Source organism: Saimiri boliviensis, chromosome 2, assembly GCF_048565385.1.
Source record: "Saimiri boliviensis isolate mSaiBol1 chromosome 2, mSaiBol1.pri, whole genome shotgun sequence".
NCBI lineage: Eukaryota > Metazoa > Chordata > Mammalia > Primates > Cebidae > Saimiri > Saimiri boliviensis.
Window position 1 is genome coordinate 394,383 of NC_133450.1, and position 21,762 is coordinate 416,144.

At 46.7% G+C, this 21,762-nt stretch overlaps 1 protein-coding gene across 3 annotated transcripts in view; it reads right to left on the reverse strand.

Annotated features, from left to right (window-relative positions):
- The window catches only part of HYKK (hydroxylysine kinase), a 30,909-nt gene extending 9,504 nt beyond the window's left edge, over window positions 1–21,405 (reverse strand). For 2 of the 3 annotated variants that reach the window (XM_039469418.2, XM_039469417.2), the window contains exons 1-4: window positions 21,320–21,405; window positions 16,286–16,627; window positions 14,324–14,463; window positions 3,448–3,631 (exon numbers count right to left, since the gene is read on the reverse strand). In XM_039469418.2, coding sequence (XP_039325352.1) covers window positions 3,448–3,631; window positions 14,324–14,463; window positions 16,286–16,622 — 661 coding nt within the window. In that variant the 5' untranslated portion in view covers window positions 16,623–16,627; window positions 21,320–21,405. Of the gene's footprint in view, window positions 1–3,447; window positions 3,632–14,323; window positions 14,464–16,285; window positions 16,628–21,018; window positions 21,103–21,319 lie in introns of those variants that run through there. The other variant, XM_074392588.1, reaches the window with a different exon arrangement.
- Window positions 21,406–21,762: the final 357 nt, after the last annotated feature.

A 21,762-nucleotide genomic window follows, 5' to 3' on the forward strand; every position in this document is an offset into this window, starting at 1 on the left:
TGGAGGCTGCAGCAGTGAGCTGTGATCACACCACTGCACTCCAGCCTGGGTGACAGAGCAAGACTCTGCCCCAAAAAGAAAAAAAAAAATTTAAAATTATACATCCAAACATACCATACCATGAAAAGATAAGCCACAGAATGGGACAGAATGCTTGTAGCACATATAACTAGCAAAGGACTCATATCCAGAATATATTTAACACTTCTACAAATCAATGAGAAAAAAATAATTTCAATAGAAAAACAGGCCAAAGACTTGATTTGGCACTCCTCAAGAATATATGTCAAATGGCCAGCAAATAGGGAAATGTATTTTTTTTTTTTTTTTTTTAGACGGAGTTTCGCTCTTGTTACCCAGGCTGGAGTGCAATGGCGCGATCTCGGCTCACTGCAACCTCTGCCTCCTGGGTTCAGGCAATTCTCCTGCCTCAGCCTCCTGAGTAGCTGGGATTACAGGCACACGCCACCATGCCCAGCTAACTTTTTTTTGTATTTTTAGTAGAGACGGGGTTTCACCATGTTGACCAGGATGGTCTCGATCTCTTGACCTCATGATCCACCTGCCTCGGCCTCCCAAAGTGCTGGGATTACAGGCTTGAGCCACCGTGCCTGGCCGGGAAATGTATTTTTATTTTTAAGACGAAGTTTTGCTCTTGTTGCCCAGGCTGGAGTACAATGGCAGGATCTCAGCTCACTGTAACCTCTGCGTCCTGGGTTCAAGCGATTCTCCTGCCTTAGCCTCCCGAGTAGCTAGGATTACAGGCGTTAGCCACCATGCCTGGCTAAATTTTGTATTTTTAGTAGAGACGAGTTTCAACACGTTGGTCAGGCTGGTCTTGAACTCCTGATCGCAGCTGATCCGCCGGCCTCAGCCTTCCAAAGTGCGGGGATTACAGGCGTGAGCCACCGTGCCCTGCCAGGGAGATGTGTTTTAAAACCATGATGTAATGATAAACCAGTATGTACAAATCAGATTGAGAAAATTTTAGAAGTTTGACAACACCAGGGGTGTAGAACAATAAAAACTTTTACCCTCTGCTAGCTGTAGTATAAATTCACAGAACCACTTTTGAAAATGTTGGTATTATCCAGTAAAGCTGAATATGGACATGTGCTATGACCTAGCAATCTTACCCCAAGGTAAACACTCAAAGACTAATGAACGTGTGTACGGACACTCAGACACATTCACAGCACCACTGTTCTTAATAGCCCCAAATCAGAAAGAACCCAAGTATCTTTTAAGAGTAGAATAATGTGTGGTATATTCGTGAATACAATATTTTAAAGTTATAAAAGTTAACCAGCTAGGTTGGGCATAGTGGCTCACGCCTGTAATCCAAGCACTGTGGAGGCCACGGCGGGCGGATCACCTGAGGTCGGGAGTTCAAGACCAGCCTGACCAACATGGTGAAACCCCGTCTTTATTAAAAAAAAGAAAAGAAAAGAAATTAAAGTAAAAGTTAACCAACTCGAGCCATATGCAATGACATGAAGAACTTACAAAAGTAGTATTGAGAAAAAAAAATAAGAAAAGGGAAGACAAGTGAATATATACTGTGGAGAGGTAGAGTAGGAGCAGGGAGTTACATGGCCGCTGCAATCATCCAGGTGATAGGATCTCCTACGAAGTAAGAATGGATAGAATTGGATTGGATTTGTGATGTGAGAGAATGAGCAAAGTGGAACCTGATGACGCCTAACTTTTTGTCCAGATTAATTAGGTGAATGGTGGATACCATTTTAATGAGACGAAGAAGACTGGGGGAAACACAGGTTTGAAGGGGAAAAAAAATCTCTTTTCACACTACACCAGGCGTCCCCAAACTTTTTACACACGGGGCCAGTTCACTGTCCCTCAGACCATTGGAGGGCCGCCTCATACTGTGCTCCTCTCACTGACCACCAATGAAGGAGGTGCCCCTTCCTGAAGTGCGGCAGGGGGCCGGATAAATGGCCGTAGTTTCGGGACGCCTGCACTACACCTTACATTGTGTTTACACAAAGTAAGTAAATACTAAGGCCTATCTTAGGCCTTGCTAGAAATGCCCTTCAGTTCCGTGCCCCTTTTTTTTTTTTAGATGGATTTTGCTCTGTTGCCCAGGCTGGAGTGCAGTGGCATAATCTTGGCTCACTGTAACTTACCTCCATCTCCAGGGTTCAAGGGATTCTTCTGTCTCAGCCTCCCAAGTAGCTGACATTACAGGCACGCGCCACCATGTCCAGCTAGTTTTTGTATTTTTAATAGAGATGAGGTTTCATCACGTTGGCCAGGCTGGTCTCAAACTCCTGACCTCAAGTGATCCATCGCCTTGGCCTCCCAAAGTGCTGGGATTATAGGCATGAACCACCATGCCGCCAGTCCCTTGCCTTTGACCAGTACTTAATGCTGGATGAAAAGGCTGGTTATATCTGATATATACCCTAGAGCAAACCTTGTCTGTATACACAGGGAGATATGTACGAGAGCAGCGGTTCTCAGCCTTTTTGGCACCAGGGACTGGTTTCATGGAAGACGATTTTCCATGAACAGGAGACGGGGGAAGGATGGTTTTGGGATAAAACTCTTCTACCTCCGATCATCAGGCGTCAGATTCTCACTGAGATCCCTTGCATGCGCTGGTCACAGTAGGGTTGGTGCTCCTATGAGAATGGAATGCCCGCTGCTGCTCTGACAGGAGGCGGAGCTCAGGCAGTAATGCTTGCTGGCTGCTCCCCTCCTGCTGTGTGGCCCAGTTCCTGGGGTTTGGGGACCCCTGTACTAGAGTGTTCACTGCAGCATCATTTATGTAGCAAAGTAATGGGAAGTAACCTAAAATTCCATTAACAAGAGAATAGTCCAAAAAATTGTAGTACATGCCAATAAATTATGGCATATTCATACTATGAAATACAATTTAGTATTTAAACTCATGAACTAAAACCACAAATACTCATATGGATCAATCTGCAAAACCACAAATACTCATATGGATCCATCTGCAAAACACGTTGAATAAAAAACCAGGTTGCAGAATAATAATACACAGTGTAATACCATTGATAGAAAGTTTGAAAAACACAAACCCCTACTAAACCTAATTTATTATTTTTTTCTTTTTTTGTTTTTGTGGGTTTTTTTCTTTTTTCTTTTTGTTTTTTTCTTTCTTTTTCTTTTCTTCTTTTTTTTTTTTTTTTTGCTTATATACCTAATTTATAAATCATACATAGGTAGTGTGCAAATTTAATGGGAAGAAGAGAGGTAGACTCCTGTAAAGTTTAGAGGAGGCTTCAATGTAGCAATTTTGAGAAAAGTAAAAATATTATTCTTTAAAAAGCAATAGGAGCAAATATGGCAAAAATTTTAAGATTTGATAAAGCTAAATTGTACCTCCATACTTTTCTGATGAGGTGAAATTTGACAATTTAAATATCAAGAAAAATATTTAATTGGGAGAATACTCACATTCTCGAAAATGACTTAATTTGCTCATTACTTCCTCCTTGAACAGTTGAATGACCTCCTCAACGATCTCTCGGTTTCGATTCTGGCCCAGGGCATACAGGTATTTCTCCAGAAGAGGAACATTTTTCAGATTCCAGATGAAGTTCTCCCGATGAAGACTACTTAGCTTTGGGTGATGGAATTTCTAAATTGAAAGCAAGATATTCTTAGTCTCTTGACAGAGCAACCACTGCTGAGAGAGGTGAGAGGTACTGCACATTTATTTTTATTTTTATTTTTAAGGTGGAGTCTTGCTCTGTTGCCCAGGCTGGAGTGCAGTGGCGTGATCTTGGCTCACCACAAGCTCCACCTCCCGGCTTCAAGTGATTCTCCTGCCTCAGCCTCCCGAGTAGCTGGGATCACAGGCATGCATCACTATGCCCGGATAATTTTTTTGTGTATTTTTAGTAGAGATACGGTTTCACCACGTTGGCCCGGCTGGTCTCTATCTTCTGACTTCAGGCGATCCACCCAGCTGGGCCTTCCAAAGTGCTGGGATTACAGGCGTGGACACTGCGCCCAGCCAGTGCTACGCGTTTTTAATCAACCAGATCTTGTAGAACTCACTATCACAAGAGATCTGCTGTTTCAGAAACGACCTGCCCTACACTGGCCAGGGAGTCTCTGAGAGAGAGAGCTGGCATTCTCTCATGGTCACTGACTTACCCCATTTACTTTAATTCGCAAAATGGTAAGCCCTTCCTAGCCGAGCAGGATCTCTCAGTTCTGGGAGCACATTCCCAGCTCACTTGATGCTCATAATTATGTGAAGATAGGCATTATTGCCCACAGCTTACAAAAGAAATGGGAAGCAGCTCTAAAGAACTCTTCTCACCCATGCCCCTGTTACCTTGCTGACTTCATCTTCTACTGCCTTTGCGCCCCTACTCCGGCTACCCCGGCCTCCCTGCTGTGCTAGGAACATGCCAGGCATGTTCCCACCTCACAGCCTTTTGCTTTTGCTGTTTCCTTCTTTGGGGATGCCCTTGGCCAGATATCCACATGGTTAGTGCCCTCATTTATGTCGGCTCTTTACTCAAAAAACACCTTTTCTGTGAGAATGTCTTGACCACTGTCTAGAATTTCATCCTTCTCTCTCTCTGATATCTTCTACCTGTTGTCTCTGCTTAGTTTTTCTTCTTCTTTTTTTTTTGAGACGGAGTTTCGCTCTTGTTACCCAGGCTGGAGTGCAATGGTGCGATCTCGGCTCACCGCAACCTCCGCCTCCTGGGTTCAGGCAATTCTCCTGCCTCAGCCTCCTGAGTAGCTGGGATTACAGGCACACGCCACCATGCCCAGCTAATGTTTTGTATTTTTTAGTAGAGACGGTGTTTCACCATGTTGACCAGGATGGTCTCGATCTCTTGATCTCGTGATCCACCTGCCTCAACCTCCCAAAGTGCTGGGATTACAGGCGTGAGCCACCGCGCCCGGCCAGTTTTTCTTCTTATCACTTTTGCTATGGTAATGTTTTGCTAACATTTGTCATGGTTCAACTTATTTTACTGTCTACCCTTATTAGAATATAAGCTCCATGAGCGGTAGTGCTGTTTTTTGGTCTGTTTTGTTCATTCCTGTATCCCCACACCTAGAACAGTGCCTGGTACATTGAAAGCCCTGCTCGAGCAGTATTTGCTGAATGAAAGGATGTTCTTAGGACACAAAATTCTGGAATTGGAAGGCCTTTAGACTTTGACCACTCTATCTAAAGTTGTAAATAATTTTCACTGTCATTGCATAAATGGGAAACTGGGGTTCGCAGAGGGCTGACGCCTTGTTATTACAAGGCCGAGGGAGGACTTGGGTCTTCTGACTCACAGTTCGGACCTCTTTCACAGAGTGGGTGCTGGAAGGTGCTTTGATGCTCATCCAGTGAAGTATGTTTCAAACTTTTTTGACCATGACTTGCAGTAAGAATTATATTTTACATCATAACCCCAGGATACAGGCACACACACATGTAAAGAAAAAAGTCCCAGTAAACAATCCTTAGACTATTACATGTGACATATTCTGATGTTTTTAAAAATTATATTCTGGCTGGGCACGGTGGCTCATGCCTGTAATCCCAGCACTTTGGGAGGCTGAGGTGGGTGGATCATTTGAGGTCAGGAGTTCGAGACCAGACTGGCAAACATGGTGAAAACCCATCTCTACTAATAATACACAAAATTAGCTGGGCATGATGGTGGGTGCCTATAGGCCCAGCTACTTGGGAGGCTGAGGCAGGAGAATCGCTTGAACCTGGGAGGCAGAGGCTGCAGTGAGCAGATTGCGCCACTGCATTGAAGCCTGGGTGACACAGTGAGAGTCTGTCTCAGTAAGTAAATAAATAATAAAATAAATAAATATATTGTTTATTTTAAAAGTTCCTCTAAATGGATTTCAATACTCACTATTATGACCAGGAGTTTGAGAACCTTCCCCTGACACTTAACAGTAGCATTTTCTTGCTAAACGGTCAGGTATCCTGTTTAAATACTTGCTGATATGGTTTGGGTATGTGTCCTCACCAAATCTCATGTTAAACTGTACTCCCCGGTATCAGAGGTAGGGCCTAATGGGAGGTGATTGGATCATAGGGGTGGTTTCTTATGAATGGCTTAGCAGTATCTTCTTGTGCTGTTCTTGTGATAGTGAGTGAGTTCTTGTGAAATCTGGGTTTTTTGTTTTGTTTTGTTTTTTGCGATACAGCCTCTCTCTGTTGCCCAGGCTGGAGTGCAGTGGTACGATCTTGGCTCACTGCAACCTCTGCCTCCCAGGTTCAAGTGATACTCCTGCCTCAGCCTCCCGAGTAGCTGGGATTACAGGGACCTGCTGGCACGCCTGGCTAATTTTTGTAATTTTAGTAGAGATGGGTTTTACCACATTAGTCAGGCTGATCTCGAACTCCTGACCTCAAGAAGGCTGCAGAAATTTGCATAAGTAAAAAGGAGCCAAGTGCTAATAGCCAAGACAATGGGGAAAAGGTCTTGAAGTCCTTTCAGAGACTTACGTCCTGGAGGGCTAGGAGGACAGGATGGTTTTGTGGGCCAGGCCCAGGACCCCGCTGCCCTACACGACCTTGGGCTATTGCTCCCCGCATTTCAGTTGTGCCACCTCCAGCCATGGATCGAAGGGTTATGGTACAATTACAGCTTGGACCACTTCTTCAGAAAGTGCAAGCTTAGAAGCTTTGGTGGCTTCCACGTGGTGTTAAGCCTGTGGGTGCACAGAGTTTAGAAGTTGAGGCTTAGGAGCCTCTGCCTAGATTTCAGAGGATGTACGGAAAGCCTGGATGTCCAGGCAGAAACCTGCTGCAAGGGTGGAGCCCTCACGGAGAACTTCTTTTTTTTTCTTTTTTTCTTTTTGAGACGGAGTTTCGCTCTTGTTACCCAGGCTGGAGTGCAATGGCGCGATCTCGGCTCACTGCAACCTCCGCCTCCTGGGTTCAGGCAATTCTGCCTCAGCCTCCTGAGTAGCTGGGATTACAGGCATGCGCCACCATGCCCAGCAAATTTTTTGTATTTTTAGTAGAGACGGGGTTTCACCATGTTGACCAGGATGGTCTCGATCTCTTGACCTCGTGATCCACCCACCTCGGCCTCCCAAAGTGCTGGGATTACAGGCGTCAGCCACCGCGCCTGGCAAGAACTTCTACCAGGACAGTGTGGAGGAGAAATGTGGGCTTGGAGCCCCTGCACAGAGTCCCCACTGGGGCACTGCCTAGTGAAGCTGTGAGAAAAGGGCCATCATCCTGTAGTTCTCAGAACGGTAGACGCACTAACAGTTTGTACCGTACCCCTGGAAAAGCCACAGCCACTCAATACCAGCCCTTGAGAGCAGCCGCAGGGGCTGGACCTTGCAAGGCAGCAGGGTTGGGCCTGCCCCAGGCCTTGGGAGCCCACCCCTTGCATCAGTGTGCCTTGGATATGGGACATGGAGTCAAAGGAGATTATTTTGGAGCTTTAAGATTGAATGACTGCCCTGCTGGGTTCTGGACTTGCATGAGGCCCGTAGTCCCTACCTTTTGCCTGGCTTCTCCATTCTGGAATAGGAGTGTATACCTAATGCCTACACTCCCATTTTATCTTCGAAGTAAACAACTTGTTTTTGATGGTATAGGCTCATAGGCAGAAGGGACTTGCCTTGTCTCAGATGAGATTTTGGACCGTGGGCTTTTGAGTTGATGTTAGAATGAGTTAAAATTTGGAGGGACTATTGAGAACGGATGATTGTGTTTTGCACTGTGAGCAGGACACGACATTTGGGAGGCCAAGGGCTGAATGAGACGGTTTGGCTCTGTGTCCTCACCAAATCTCATGCCAAACTGGAATCCCCAGTATTGGAGGTGGGGCCTGGTAGGAGGTGATTGGCTCATGGGGGTGGTGTCTCATGCATGGTTTAGCCTCATCCTCTTGAGGCTGCTCTCGTGACAGTGAGCATGTTCTCATGAAATCTGTTGTTTAAAAGTGTGCAGCACACCCACCTTGCTGTCTCTTGCTCCTGCCCCTGCCGTGTAAGACACCTGCTCCCATTTTGCCTTCTGCCATGATCAGAAGCTTCCTGAAGCCTCCTCAGAAGCAGAAGTCACTATGCTGCCTGTACAGCCTGCAGAACCATAAGCCAATTAAACCTATTTTCTTTATAAATTACCCAGTCTCATGTATTGCTTTCCTCCCGCCCCCCCGCCCCAGGTATTTCTTTATAGCAATTTGAGAATAGACTAACACACTTCCCGTGGGAGGTACTTTTTACCCTCATGGAGATGGCTTTGTGTTTTTCCTTTTGTGGAGTTAAAATCTGCCTCTGCCTCTCTAATAGTATCCATGCCACTGGTTCCAGCTGTGACCTCTGGGGCCATCTGGAAACGGATTAGTCCACATTTTTGAGGATAGCATTTCTGCTCCCTTGCAGTCCCCCTCCCTCAGAGTCTAAGTCTGTTGCCCAGGCTGGACGGCAGATGCGTAATAGCTCACTGCAACCTCTGCCACCCGGTTTAAGTGATTCTCATGCCTCAGCCTCCCAAGTAGCTGAAATCTCAGGCATGTGTCACCACGCCCGGTTCATTTTTTAGTATTTTCAGTAGAGACGGGGTTTCGTCATGTTGGCCAGGCTAGTTTCGAACTCCTGGCCTCAAGTGACCACCCCTTCAGCCTCTCAAAGTGTTGAGATTACAGGTGTGAGCCACTCCACCTGGCTTTGGAGTCTTACCTCTCTTTTTTTTTTTTTTTTTTCTGAGATGGAGTCTCACTCTGTTACCCAGGCTGGAGTACAATGGTGTGATCTCAGCTCACTGCAACCTCCGCCTCCCAGGTTCAAGCGATTCTCCTGCCTCAGCCTCCTGAGTAGCTGGGACTGCAGACTCACCCCACCACGCCTGGTTAATTTTTTTTTTTTTAAGATGGGGTTTCACCATGATGGCCAGGCTGGTCTTGAAATCCTGACCTCAGGTGATCCAGCTAATTAAAAAAAATTTTTTTTTAGTAGAGATGGAATTTCACCATGGTAGCCAGGCTGGTCTGGAACTGGAGTCTTGTCTTTTGTACCTTTTACATCCTGTGTGTTAAGTGCCAATGCAGATCACAAAAACACTCTGCATAGTGAGCACTGAAAATACACTGTTAGGAGCTGCTACTTTTGGGAAGTGGCATTGTGGAGGGCTGGAGATCATGGTGGAGAGAAAAACTATTCATTTTATACCTTTCGGTACTGTCTGAAATTTGAACACTGCATATTTATTACTTTTTTTTTTTCGAGACGGAGTTTCGCCCTTGTTACCCAGGCTGGAGTGCAATGGCGCGATCTCGGCTCACCGCAACCTCCGCCTCCTGGGTTCAGGCAATTCTCCTGCCTCAGCCTCCTGAGTAGCTGGGATTACAGGCACATGCCACCATGCCCAGCTAATTTTTTGTATTTTTAGTAGAGACGGGGTTTCACTATGTTGACCAGGATGGTCTCGATCTCTTGACCTCGTGATCCACCCGCCTCGGCCTCCCAAAGTGCTGGGATTACAGGCTTGAGCCACCGCGCCCGGCTCTTTTTTTATGATTAATGAAATCTCCTGAGATTGACTTCCAGCCCACCTGCAGACCAAACAACCAAATTCCCGTACGAGCTGGTCTCTTCACTGTGAACTCCTCAGTTCCGGCCCCTACAGTCCCCAGAACTCCTGCCTACTTTGGATCCCACAGTCATGCCTGACCGACTGCTGGAGGCTTCAAGGGCCCAACCATGTCCCCAGCAGAGCAGCCACAGCTTTGGTCCTGCCTACATGACTAAAATACCACACTTGTGTGTTACCTTTTATAGACTCTACAGTTCTTAGTACTCAGAGAAAAACTGAGAACTTAGCTTCTGCAAAGGCATCGGGTGGGACTGGGTGAGCAGCAGGAATAATGCAGGGTGAAATGCACTGCGATGCCAAGTGGAGAATGCTGGGTTCCCTCTAGAGCGCCCTCGTCCCCTGTAAGACAACTTAAAATAAATTGCATAGCACAGCAGCTGATGGCTAAATGCACAGCAGAAACTCACCATCAGCAATGATGGGGTGCTATTTCCCTCTGAAAACGGTATTACTTTTCAGAATATAGTGGGAAAAGTTGCAAGTTCGGTGGCCAAGGCATATGAATGAAGCCCACGGGGCAGAAGGAAAGGTGGCTGGTAAGGGAAAACTATTATGTAACAGACAGTAATTTAAACAGCTCATTTAGTAGGTTTAAGGTAGACAGAGTTTACTGAGCACTACAATCACGTCAAAGGTTTTTTTTGTTGTTTGTTTGTTTGTTTTGAGATGGAGTCTGGTTCTTTTGCCCAGGCTGGATGCAGTGGCGTGATCTTGCCTCACTGCAACCTCCGCCTCCTGGGTTCAAGTGATTCTTCTTGTGTCAGCCTCCCAAGTAGCTGGGATTGCAGGTGCCTGCCACCACGCACTGATAATTTTTATTTTTAGTAAGGATGGGGTTTCACTACGTTGACCAGGCTGTTCTCAAACTCCTGACTGCAAGTGATCTGCCCAGCTTGGCCTCCCAAAGTGCTGGGATTTCAGGCATGAGCCCCCGCGCCTGGCCCAGTTCAAAGGTTTTTCTAAATAAAATTAACATGTGGGCCAGGCATGGTGGCCCATGCCTGTAATCCCAGCACTTTGGGAGGCCAAGGCAGGCAGACCACAAGGTCATGAGATCGACACCATCCTGGCCAACATGGTGAAACCCCGTCTCTACTAAAAATACAAAAATAATTAGCTGGGCGTGGTGGCACGCACCTGTAGTCCCAGCTACTCGGGAGGCTGAGGCAGGAGAATCGCTTGAACCCATGAGGCAGAGGTTGCAATGAGCTGAGATCATGCCACTGCACTCCAGCTGCCAACAGGGCAAGACTCCATCTCAAAAATAAATAAATAAATAAATAAATAAATAAAAATTAATATGTAAAGAAAATTTCCTAAAAATAAATTTAATTGTAACTATTTAAATCTGAATTATATTAATATGAACAAACATTTTAATGCAAATCCATAAAAGAATTTGCTCAAACTTAACTGAAAACAATTTCAACTGAAATGCTTAATATGTTTACCACGCAAACCCTTGCAGAAGCTCAATAAATATTTGTCGAATAAATGAATAGAGTACAATATAAAATGGTGATTACTATAAGTATAGGAAAAGGTCTGTGGGTTTATAAACATTGGCTGAGCACCAAGGATATTCCTGGGGCTGTAGAATAGTATGGCACATGGCTAAGTGGGTCAGAGAATGTCATCTCTGGAGGATGAGATTATTGGCAACTTCATTTTTCTTTGTATTTTTATCTGGTTTTCTTTAAGTAATGAACCACAGAAGGATTTTTTAATCAGAAAAAAAGGTTACAGTATTTCTATTTGAGGATCTAAGGGTAAATGAATACTATTTACAATGCAAGATGGTCTTCAGTTTTGGGCCAAGAGGGGTGTCATGGGAGGTTGACCCTCCTGCCAGAAAAAGCAAAAACAGTGGACAAAATCCATTAAACACTGGTTTTCAAGTTATTAGATGTTGGGGAATGAAAGACAGTGATCCCTGAGAAAATGAAAACAAACAAGGGGCCTGGGTGTAGTGGCTCGTGCCATAATCCCAGCACTTTGGGAGGCCGAGGCGGGTGGATCATTTGAGGTCAGGAGTTCAAGACCAGCCTGGCCAACATGCTAAAACCCTGTCTCTACTAAAAATACAAAAAAAATTAGCTGTGCGGTGGTGGTGCGTACCTGTTATCCTAGCTACTCAGGAGGCTGAGGCAGGACAATCGCGTGGGCCTGGGAGGTAGAGGTTGTCATGAGCTGAGATCGCACCACTGCATTCCAGCCTGGGCGACCTTATCTCAAAAAACAAAATAGAATAAAATAAACAAGGCAAGTTCACCCAAGCTCACTGCCTTGACAGAGAACACAGTGCAGAGAGGGAAGACCCAGGTGGTGCCCAGAGGACTCTGAGTTGAGGAGGTAGAGCTGAGAGTCCCGGGAGATCACGGCAGCTTGAGTTTGCATGACAGATTACCAGAGATGAGAGCGCGGCAGAGACGGCACTCCAGAGAGCTGCATTGCGTCCCCCTTGAGAATTTAGCAGATTGTGTATGATCCACGTGTAAATGTGGGGAAACTACTCAAAGCTGGGGAGAGAACCGCCTGAGAGGGTTAGAGGCAAGAGTACACGGCACGCACAGGGTCAGGAAGAGCGCCTGTTCCTACCATCCACTCTGGAAAACCTTACAGTTCACAAGACGCTGAAGGATTTGGATCAGTAGTAAATTGATCCTCGGTCCCATCTATCAAGTAGAAAAAGCACGACCCCAAAGGATCAAATTGCTTCCTAGTAACTTCACTACAGCCACTGAAGGAACTCCAGGAATCCCAAGCATAAGAAACATGAAGAAAACTATACAAAGTCACGCCTTATCAACTGCTCAAAACTAGAGATAAAGAGATTTTTTTTTTTTTTTTTTGAGATGGAGTCTTGTTCTGTTGACCAGATTGGAGAGCCGTGGCTCGATCTCGGCTCACTGCAACCTCCGCCTCCTGAGTTCAAGTGATTATCCTGCCTCAGCCCCCAAAAGTAGCTGGGACTACAGGCATGCACCACCATGCCCAGCTAATTTTTGTATTTTAGTAGAGATGGGTTTTTCATGTCGGCCAGGCTGGTCTCGAACTCCTCACCTCAGGTGATCCACCCATCTCAGCCTCCCAAAGTGCTGGGATGACAGGCCTGAGCCACTGTGCCCAGCCTCGGGTATTTCTTTATAGCAGTGTGAGAATGGCCTAATACAAAGACCAAACCCCTGGCTAGGCATGGGTTAGCTCATGCCTGTAGTCCTAGCATTTTGGGAGGCAGAGGCAGGAAGATTGCTTGAGCTCAAGAGTTTGAGACCAGCCTGGGCAACATAGTGAAGCCCTGTCTCTACAAAAAATACAAAAATTAGGTAGGTGTGGTGGCAGTCTCCTGTAGTCCCTGCTACCTGGGAGGCTGAGGTGGGAGGATTGGTTAAGCCTGGGAAGTTAAGGCTGCATTAAGCTGTGACCGCACCACTGCACTCCAGCCTGGGAGACACAGTGAGACCCTGTCTCAAAAATAAATAAATAAATAAAAGACCAACCCCTTCTCCTCCTCCTCCTCAGCCCACTCAAAGTGAGGATGACAGTAAAGACCTTTATGATGATCTATTTCCACTTAATAAATAGTAAATACATCTCCTTTTTCCTATGATTTTTAAAATAACATTAAAGGTACTCACAATATTTACTGAATAAATGAAGATTTTTATGGGCAGGTCTAAAAGGTGTCTGTTGTACATTATATTGTTTCTATAGGACAAAAACATCCTTGACATACGTTATTAATTCATTTGCAACTTACTACTGCTTCATATGGAGCTCCAGCTGCTTAGACTCTGTCTGGATGAAATCTTCAGGTTTCCATTGGTGAATATGGACTGTTTTCAGTGAGCAGCATAAAGAATATGATGAATTTCTAAAAATTTAGGTAATCTTTCCAATACACTAGTAAGATTTATTTATTTTTTAATTAAAAAAAAATTTTGGAGACAGTGTTGCTCTGCTGTGCAGACTGGAATGTAGGGGTATGATCTCGGCTCACTGCAACCTCTACTTCCTGGACTCAAACGATTCTCCTGCCTCAGTCTCCCGAGTAGCTGAGACTACAGGCATATGCCACCATGCCCTAAATTACTGTAGTTTTTAGAAGATGCAAGGTTTCACTATGTTGGTCAGGCTGGTCTCAAACTCCTGGCTTCAAGTGATCCCTCTGCTTCAGCCTCCCAAAGTGCTGAGATTTGGGAGGCGAAGGCGGGAAGTATGGACCACTGCACCCAGCCCACACCAGTAAGAGTTAGGCAGAAGTTAGCCTTATTTATGCATTCAGCCGGGCGCGGAGGCTCACGCCTGTAATCCCAGCACTTTGGGAGGCGGAGGCCGGTGGATCACGAGGTCAAGAGATCGAGAGCATCCCGGTCAACATGGTGAAACCCCGTCTCTACTAAAAATACAAAACATTAGCTGGGCATGGTGGCGCGTGCCTGTAATCCCAGCTATTCAGGAGGCTGAGGCAGGAGAATTGCCTGAACCCAGGAGGCGGAGGTTGCGGTGAGCCGAGATCGCGCCATTGCACTCCAGCCTGGGTAACAAGAGCGAAACTCCGTCTCAAAAAAAAAAAAAATTTTTTTTGCATTCTAGAACTCCATTCCCTTCATAACGTACCTTACGTAGAGCACCACACATAAAAAGAGAATCTGATTCTTAGTTTATTTTACAAACAAAATAACAAACAAACCAGCATCCCTTAGAATAAAATAAAAGCCCAAATCTTACCTCCAGTGTCTTATCCAAGTTGGCAGCTAGCTTTCCAATTTCATACAATAGCTGGGGGCTGATGGGAATCTCAGCGATGGGTCTTCCTGGGAGGTAAGTCAGCAGCCTCACCAAGTAGCTTTTGATTTCAGAGCCACTATCTAAATAGATGAAATGAAATATCCTGTCAATTATTCTAAATAGATAGATAGATAGATAGATAATTAGATGTAATGGAATTAGAAGCTATTCTGCCTTTGCAAGTATTACTGAAAAGAACAGAAATTAAAAAACAGAACGAGAAAATGTGCTAACCTGAAACAACTCGGCAGGATTCTGTGAGGCACAGTGGAGCAGATCAAGTGAGAAGGCGGGCTACAGAAACCTCAAGAACATTGGAACTGGCCACTTACATGCCAACAAAATTATAGCCCTAACTCTGCTGGCCTTCGCTCTACACAAAAATTACCTACTGTGGTAGGTGAATGCAAAAATACATACTCTTTTATAAGTTCACAGTTGACGGAAGTGAGGTGCTAATAAATGACTTCCAGAATCAGGCTTCTTCAGGGGTAAATTGAGGGACAGCCTGTGTTTGCAACACAGTACAATATCTACGTCTCAGGGACCACAGTGGGCCTCAGGTGTTGGGTGGGGACAGTGCAAATTAAGAAAGAATGGTGAACAATGAAGAGAGAAAAAGAAAATCAAGATTTCAAACCTTTAAAAAACTTGAAGAAATTGATTTTAGCCTGCTGTTTTAAAGAGCTGAATTTGGCACATCTTAGCATTTTGGTATTTAAAGGTGAAAGGGACTGTCTCACAGATGTGGACTGGTGGCCTCAGGGATTTAAGCGGTCTATGTGTCGAAGGTCACATATACAGTAATGACAAAGCTAAAATCTAGAATTCTTGATTTCCAGTATTATGCCATTTTTACTATACCACAGCACCAGAATGTATAGCTTCTCTAAGTAATAAATATATTTTATTATTTTTATTATTTATTTATTTTTAAATAAAAACAGGCCAGGAAGAGTGACTCACGCCTGTAATCCCGGCACTTTGGGAAGCAGGCAGATCACTTGAGGCCAGGAGTTCAAGACCAGCCTGAGCAACATGGCGAAACTCCGTCTCTACAAAAACACTACAAAATTAGCTGGGCATGGTGGCGTGTGCCTGTAGTCCCAGCTACTCAAGAGGCTGAAGTGGGAGGATCACCTGAGCCCAGGAGGTCAAAGTTGCAGTGAGCTGTGCTGTGCCACTGCACTCCAGTCTGGGTGACAGAGTGAGACGCTGTCTCAAAAAACAAAACAAAACAAAAAACAAAACCCCCCAAAACCACCACCAACAAAACAAACAAAAAGCAAAACAAAAAATGTTCCCCTGATTTCCACAGGTCCGCTTAGTGACTGTCAGGGCCTTTCTAAACAGAACACTTAACACTGGGCTCTAACCACTACTTAGAGGACCAGTGACCACTTTGATGCTGCTGCGGCTTCTCCTAATGCTGAAAAACTCAGCACCTCTAAAGGTAGACTATTGAGGTTGCTAAAAAAAAATAATAACCGCTGCGCACGGTGGCTCACGCCTGTAATCCCAGCACTTTGGGAGGCCGAGGCAGGTGGATCACGAGGTCAAGAGATCGAGACCATCTTGGTCAACATGGTGAAACCCCGTCTCTACTAAAAATACAAAAAATTAGCTGGGCATGGTGGCGCGTGCCTGTAATCCCAGCTACTCAGGAGGCTGAGGCAGGAGAATCGCCTGAACCCAGGAGGTGGAGGTTGCGGTGAGCGGAGATCGCGCCATTGCACTCCAGCCTGGGTAACAAGAGCGAAACTCCGTCTCAAAAAAATAATAATAATAATAATAATAACAACCACATCTGCACTTGGAATTATGAAGCTGCTCTCCATGGTTCTACTTGTGGCCAAATGCAGTGGTGCACGGACAGCTGATCAGCGACGGGCTGTCGCTTACCTACAGACACAAGGGAAGTCGTGTTGTCTCCTTTCGTGCGACACACGGAGGCTGTTGGAAATCCAGCTGCTTTCAGAAACATGACGATGTGATTCTGCACTTCAATCAGGTCCGGATTCCTGCTAGTCTCGGTGTTGCTTATTTTGAGGACGTATTCGGTGGGGCCGTCTTTGGTTTCTGTGACGTAGACATGAAAGTTCTGGTCGTCATAGCTAGGAAGTGGCCGGACCTTGGAAACTTTCAGCCCGAACACGGACTCCATTAGCGCAGAAGCTTGTTCCTCACTGAACGCGGGTTTGCTAAGAGCCTCTGATCGCCGATCATTTCCGCTTGACATTATGTCTAGGGCAACAAAAAGCAACCAACAGAAAGGGGATTTAGGGAATATGTTTATTTAAATGATTTTTCTCAATGCAGACCAATAATATTTCTATTGATTCTGTACTTCTTTTGATTATTCAGTTGTACTCATAAAATTAAAAAAAAAAAAAAATCAAATCAGTGAATGAGATCAAGAAGTCGATGTTTTGGGCCGGGCGCGGTGGCTCAAGCCTGTAATCCCAGCACTTTGGGAGGCCGAGGCGGGTGGATCACGAGGTCGAGAGATCGAGACCATCCTGGTCAACATGGTGAAACCCCGTCTCTACTAAAAATACAAAAAATCAGCTGGGCATGGTGGCACGTGCCTGTAATCCCAGCTACTCAGGAGGCTGAGGCAGGAGAATTGCCTGAACCCAGGAGGCGGAGGTTGCAGTGAGCCGAGATCGCGCCATTGCACTCCAGCCTGGGTAACGAGAGCGAAACTCCGTCTCAAAAAAAAAATATGCTTTCCACTGCTAAGAAGACTAGGGGCTTAAAATTAAGGTCAGTTACAAGTAAAGTTACATTGGAGTTTGTGACCTATGAAATTAGTACCTGCCAAAATTGTGACAGAGCTGAGAGGGAGAGAAGTTACTAGAACCTAAGGAAAGACGTCCTTGAGAAGGCAGATTTGAATTTTTTTTTTTTTTTTTTTTAAAGAGAGAGATCAGGGGGTCTCACTTTGTTGCCCAGCTTGGTCTCGAACTCCTGGCCTCAAGCGATCCTCCCACTTCAGCCTCCCAAAGTGCTAGGATTACAGGTGTGAGCCACTGGACCCGTCCTGAGTTGAATTTCTTTTTTTGAAACCAGGTCTCGCTCTGTCGCCTAGGCTGGAGTGCAGTAGCATGATCAGGGCTCACTGTCACCTCAGCCACCAGGCTCAGTGATCCTGAACCTCAGCCTCCTGGGTAGCTGGGACTACAAGAGCAGGCTACCACACCAAGCTAATTTTTTGTATTTTTTGCAGAGACAGGCTTTCACCATGTTGACCAGGCTGGTCTTAAACTGAGCTCAAGCGATCTGCTCACCTCAGCCTCCGAAAGTGCTAGGATGACAGGCATGAGCCACCACACTGGGCCTTAAATTTTTAAGTATGATTTGGATACATGGGGGAGGGAGGAGACTGTTTTCTTTCACTTGGCAATTCCACCCTCTGCTGCCGATACCTGGTGTATTTCCTGAGCATCCAGGTACATATGAAAGACAATGTAGGGTTTCTGAACATCCTTCAGGAACCCAAATATTTAAGGCCCTTACAATCCCATTTTGTTTGCCCCAAACAGTTTTGTTCTAATCCTTCTTTCATACTGAGTTGTGAATAATTGATAACATCTTGAGGGTGAATTGCATTGTAGGGTATGTTTTGATTGCTGTTCAGGAGACGCAGTATTATCCAAAAACAATCTATGGGCTGGGCACAGTGGCTCATACCTGTAATCCTAGCCAGCACTTTGGGAGGCCCCGGTGGGAGAATTACTCAAGGCCAGGAGTTCAAGACTTGTCTGGGCAATATAATGAGATCCCTTCTCTATTAAAAATGAATGAATGAATGAATGAATGGTTAGCTTTTGTGGAAAGTGGAGGATCTGTTCCTTCTGACGGAGAAGGGACGTGGAGAACTGTCTGAGCGGCAAGTGTTCTATATTTTGATTAGGCTTTGGTTACATGGCTTACATGTGTCAAAACTTAACTTAAAACTTAGGTGAACTAGTAAGATCTGTGAATATCAACTACCTTTAAAAAAGAAAGAGCCCTTCTGAGAAACTGGCTAGAACAAGGGAGGTGAATCTTAGGACTTTCTTGGAACTCCCCAAAATCAGACCATATGTCTGTTAATGCCTAATTTCTTTGGCTCTGTCACAGCAAAAACCCACCTAATTCCAGTGAGGGAAAGGGGATAGCTTTCAGGGAGATACACCAGAAATCTAACGTATGACCCCCTCCCTGCCTCAGTCCCAGGACTACAGCCTAACGACTGTAGTAAAATAAGGGTAGGTCAAGCATAATGGCTCACGCCTGTTAATTCCATCACTTTGGGAGGCCGAGGTGGATGGATAACCTGAGGTCAGGAGTTCGAGACCAGCCTGGCCAACATGGCAAAACCCCATCTCTACTAAAAATTCAAAAAAAAAAAAAATTAGCTGGGCATGGTGGCAGGTGCCTATAATCCCCGCTACTCAGGAGGCTAAGGCAGGAGAATCACTGGAAACGGTGTGTGGGGGGCTTGGGGAGTGGTAGGGGCTGGGGGTTGCAGTGAGACAAGACTGCATTACTTTACTCCAGCCTGGGTGAAAGAGCGAAATTCAATCTCAAAAAAAAAAAAAAAAAAAAAAAAAGAAAGAAAAAGAAAAGGGAAAGGTAAACCTCAAATGCTAACCGCCGCCCCCTCACATGGGCCTTCCCCAATCCTCCTACCCGAAGGGATCGCTCCAGCCTCTGAACTTGCAGAGCTGTGCCACTGTTCGCTTTCCATCACCTGTTAGGACAAGTCAATGCATTTTTGACAGTCATGTTTCCTGTTTCCTTTCTAACCAGGCATTTGCTTTCAGAAGCAAGTTGAGCCATTCAGATTTTGTTCACTGAAGATATTGTGACAAAGCCTAAATGGAGTTTCAAAACAATCTTTGCACTTGAAACTTCTGGGAACCAACATATCCTGTCACACTGTATTTAGGCTTAAAACTTTACAAGGAATTTCTCTTTTTTTTTTTTTTTGAGACGGAGTCTTGCTCTGTCACCAGGCTGAAGTGCCACGGTGATCTTGACTCACTGCAACCTTTGCCTCCCAGGTTTAAGTGATTCTCCTGCCTCAGCCTCCCAAGTAGCTGGGACTACAGAAGTGTGCCACGACACGCAGCTAATTTTTGTATTTTTTACTAATACAGACGGAGTTTCGCCATGTTGGCCAGGATGGTCTGGGTATCTTGACCTTGTGATCCACCCACCTCGGCCTCCCAAAGAGTTGGGATTACAGGCGTGAGCCACCGTGCTGGCTGGAATTTGAACATTTCTTCTGGATGTATGTAAACTGATATATGGCAAGTATTCAGAATGTAATATGAATTGAAGCATTAACTCCAAGATGAAATCCTGGAGTCATTTTCAAGTCCCAAAGCGTTAAAGATGTTAGAACAATTCCGAGTTTGACATGAATTGTAAGTTCTTAAAGTTGGAAGGAAACTTAGAGGCAACTGGTGAAGACCAATTTCCTTTCTCGTCCAGATGTTCCCATAAAATCTTTGACTTATTAAGCTCCTGTTTGGAGAGCTCTGTTTTCCACAGCTGTGTAACAGGAAGGTTGTTAGGGCTGGCCATCCACAGAGACTTACGTGATAAAAAGTTGTGTTGGGAGAAATAGGACATATTTTAGTCCCAGCTCTACTACCTAACCTCTGAAACTTGCGGACTAGCCATGTCTCCTCTAAAACCGAGTTGGACTAGATGATCACCACAAGTCCCCTCTAGCTCTAGTATCCTGTGCCTCTAAAGTTCTGTCTTTTAAGTTTGCTTTTTTTCTTTCTTTTTTTTTTTTTTGAGACGGAGTTTCGCTCTTGTTACCCAGGCTGGAGTGCAATGGCGCGATCTCGGCTCACCGCAACCTCCGCCTCCTGGGCTCAGGCAATTCTCCTGCCTCAGCCTCCTGAGTAGCTGGGATTACAGGCACGTGCCACCATGCCCAGCTAGTTTTTTGTATTTTTAGTAGAGACGGGGTTTCACCATGTTGACCAGGTTGGTCTCGATCTCTCGACCTCGTGATCCACCCGCCTCGGCCTCCCAAAGTGCTGGGATTACAGGCGTGAGCCACCGCGCCCGGCACCTTTTTCTTTCTTTAAAGAGACAGTGTCTCACTATGTTGTTCACTCACGCATTTTAAAAAACTAATTTTTTTCCTACTTCATTCAAAGGGAGAGGAGGAATTCAGGTCCTACAGGTCGTTGGTCTGTACATCCAGCCAACAGTATTTTAGCTCCTAAAAAAGCCCGTAGGAAGCAAGTGTTTTCCAACTGTCTGCGCACGAATCTCAGCACCTTTGCCCCACAGCCAGGGGGACTGGACCTCACACTCTGCACTTTGCGCAAGGCACACCCGACAAGGAACACGAGTCGCTCTCGATGCTCTCCTGTCCGTCCCTCCCAACGTGTAACGAAGTCTAGCGAATTCCACCCTGGCGTGTCTTCCAACTCCGCCTTCCTTCTCCTCCGTTCCCTTCTGCTGTGTCCTGCCAAGGGGTCACACCCAGTCCGTCTCCGTATTCCCAGCCCTAAGCGCGCCCCTTATTTGGTGCTCAGTGATGAACCCCCGGGGCGGCTCACGACACGGAACGGGGACCCCGAGGGGATCACCAAACAGAAAGGCGCGGAATCCGCACGCACCGCTCTGCAAAGACAGCGGGAGGGGCTTCCAAGGGTCCTCCCGGCGGGCGACGGGCTGCGGCGCCCAGAGGCGGGACGAGAGAGGAGGGGGCGCGAGTCCGGCGCGCGGCCTCCACCCCGGGGTCCCGCCCCGCCGTCCGGGCCCCCGCGAGGCCCGGGGAGGGGGCGGCCCGCCCGTCGCGCCCGCAGCGGGCTGAGGGGAGCCGGGGGCGCCGAGGCACAGGACCCCGGCTCCGCACCGCGGCGAGCCTCCCCGCCCTCGGGGGCGCCCCCGATCCTCCGCTCCCCGCCCTGGTCTCACCGGCCGCGACGCGACGTCCCGGGCGGACCCCGCGCTCCCGCAGCCGAGCTCTGCGGCCGCGGCCCCGATCCCCGCCGCGGGGAGGTGCCGGGCCGGCGCCCCGCCCCGAGGCCCGCGGGCCTGACTTCTGATTGGCCCTCCGGGTCCGCCGCCGCCCAGTCAGCGCAGAGCGCTGGGAGGCGGGGCGCGGCCGGGAGACCACGCCTCTTCCCGGCCCCGCCTCGGGGGCTGCGAGCAGGAATTCCGAGGCCGGGCTTCTGATTGGCTTTCTGGAGCCCTGCCCCGCCTTCTCACGGCGAGTGTCCCAGTCAGAATCCGGCTACATTTTCACGGACTTGGCTTCTGATTCCAGACTGGCTCTCTGGGTTGCAGCCCCACCCCCAAGTGGGCGGGCTTCCGGCTTTTGAGTGGCACCTCGGAGTTCGCGGGGTCCACGTGGCGGT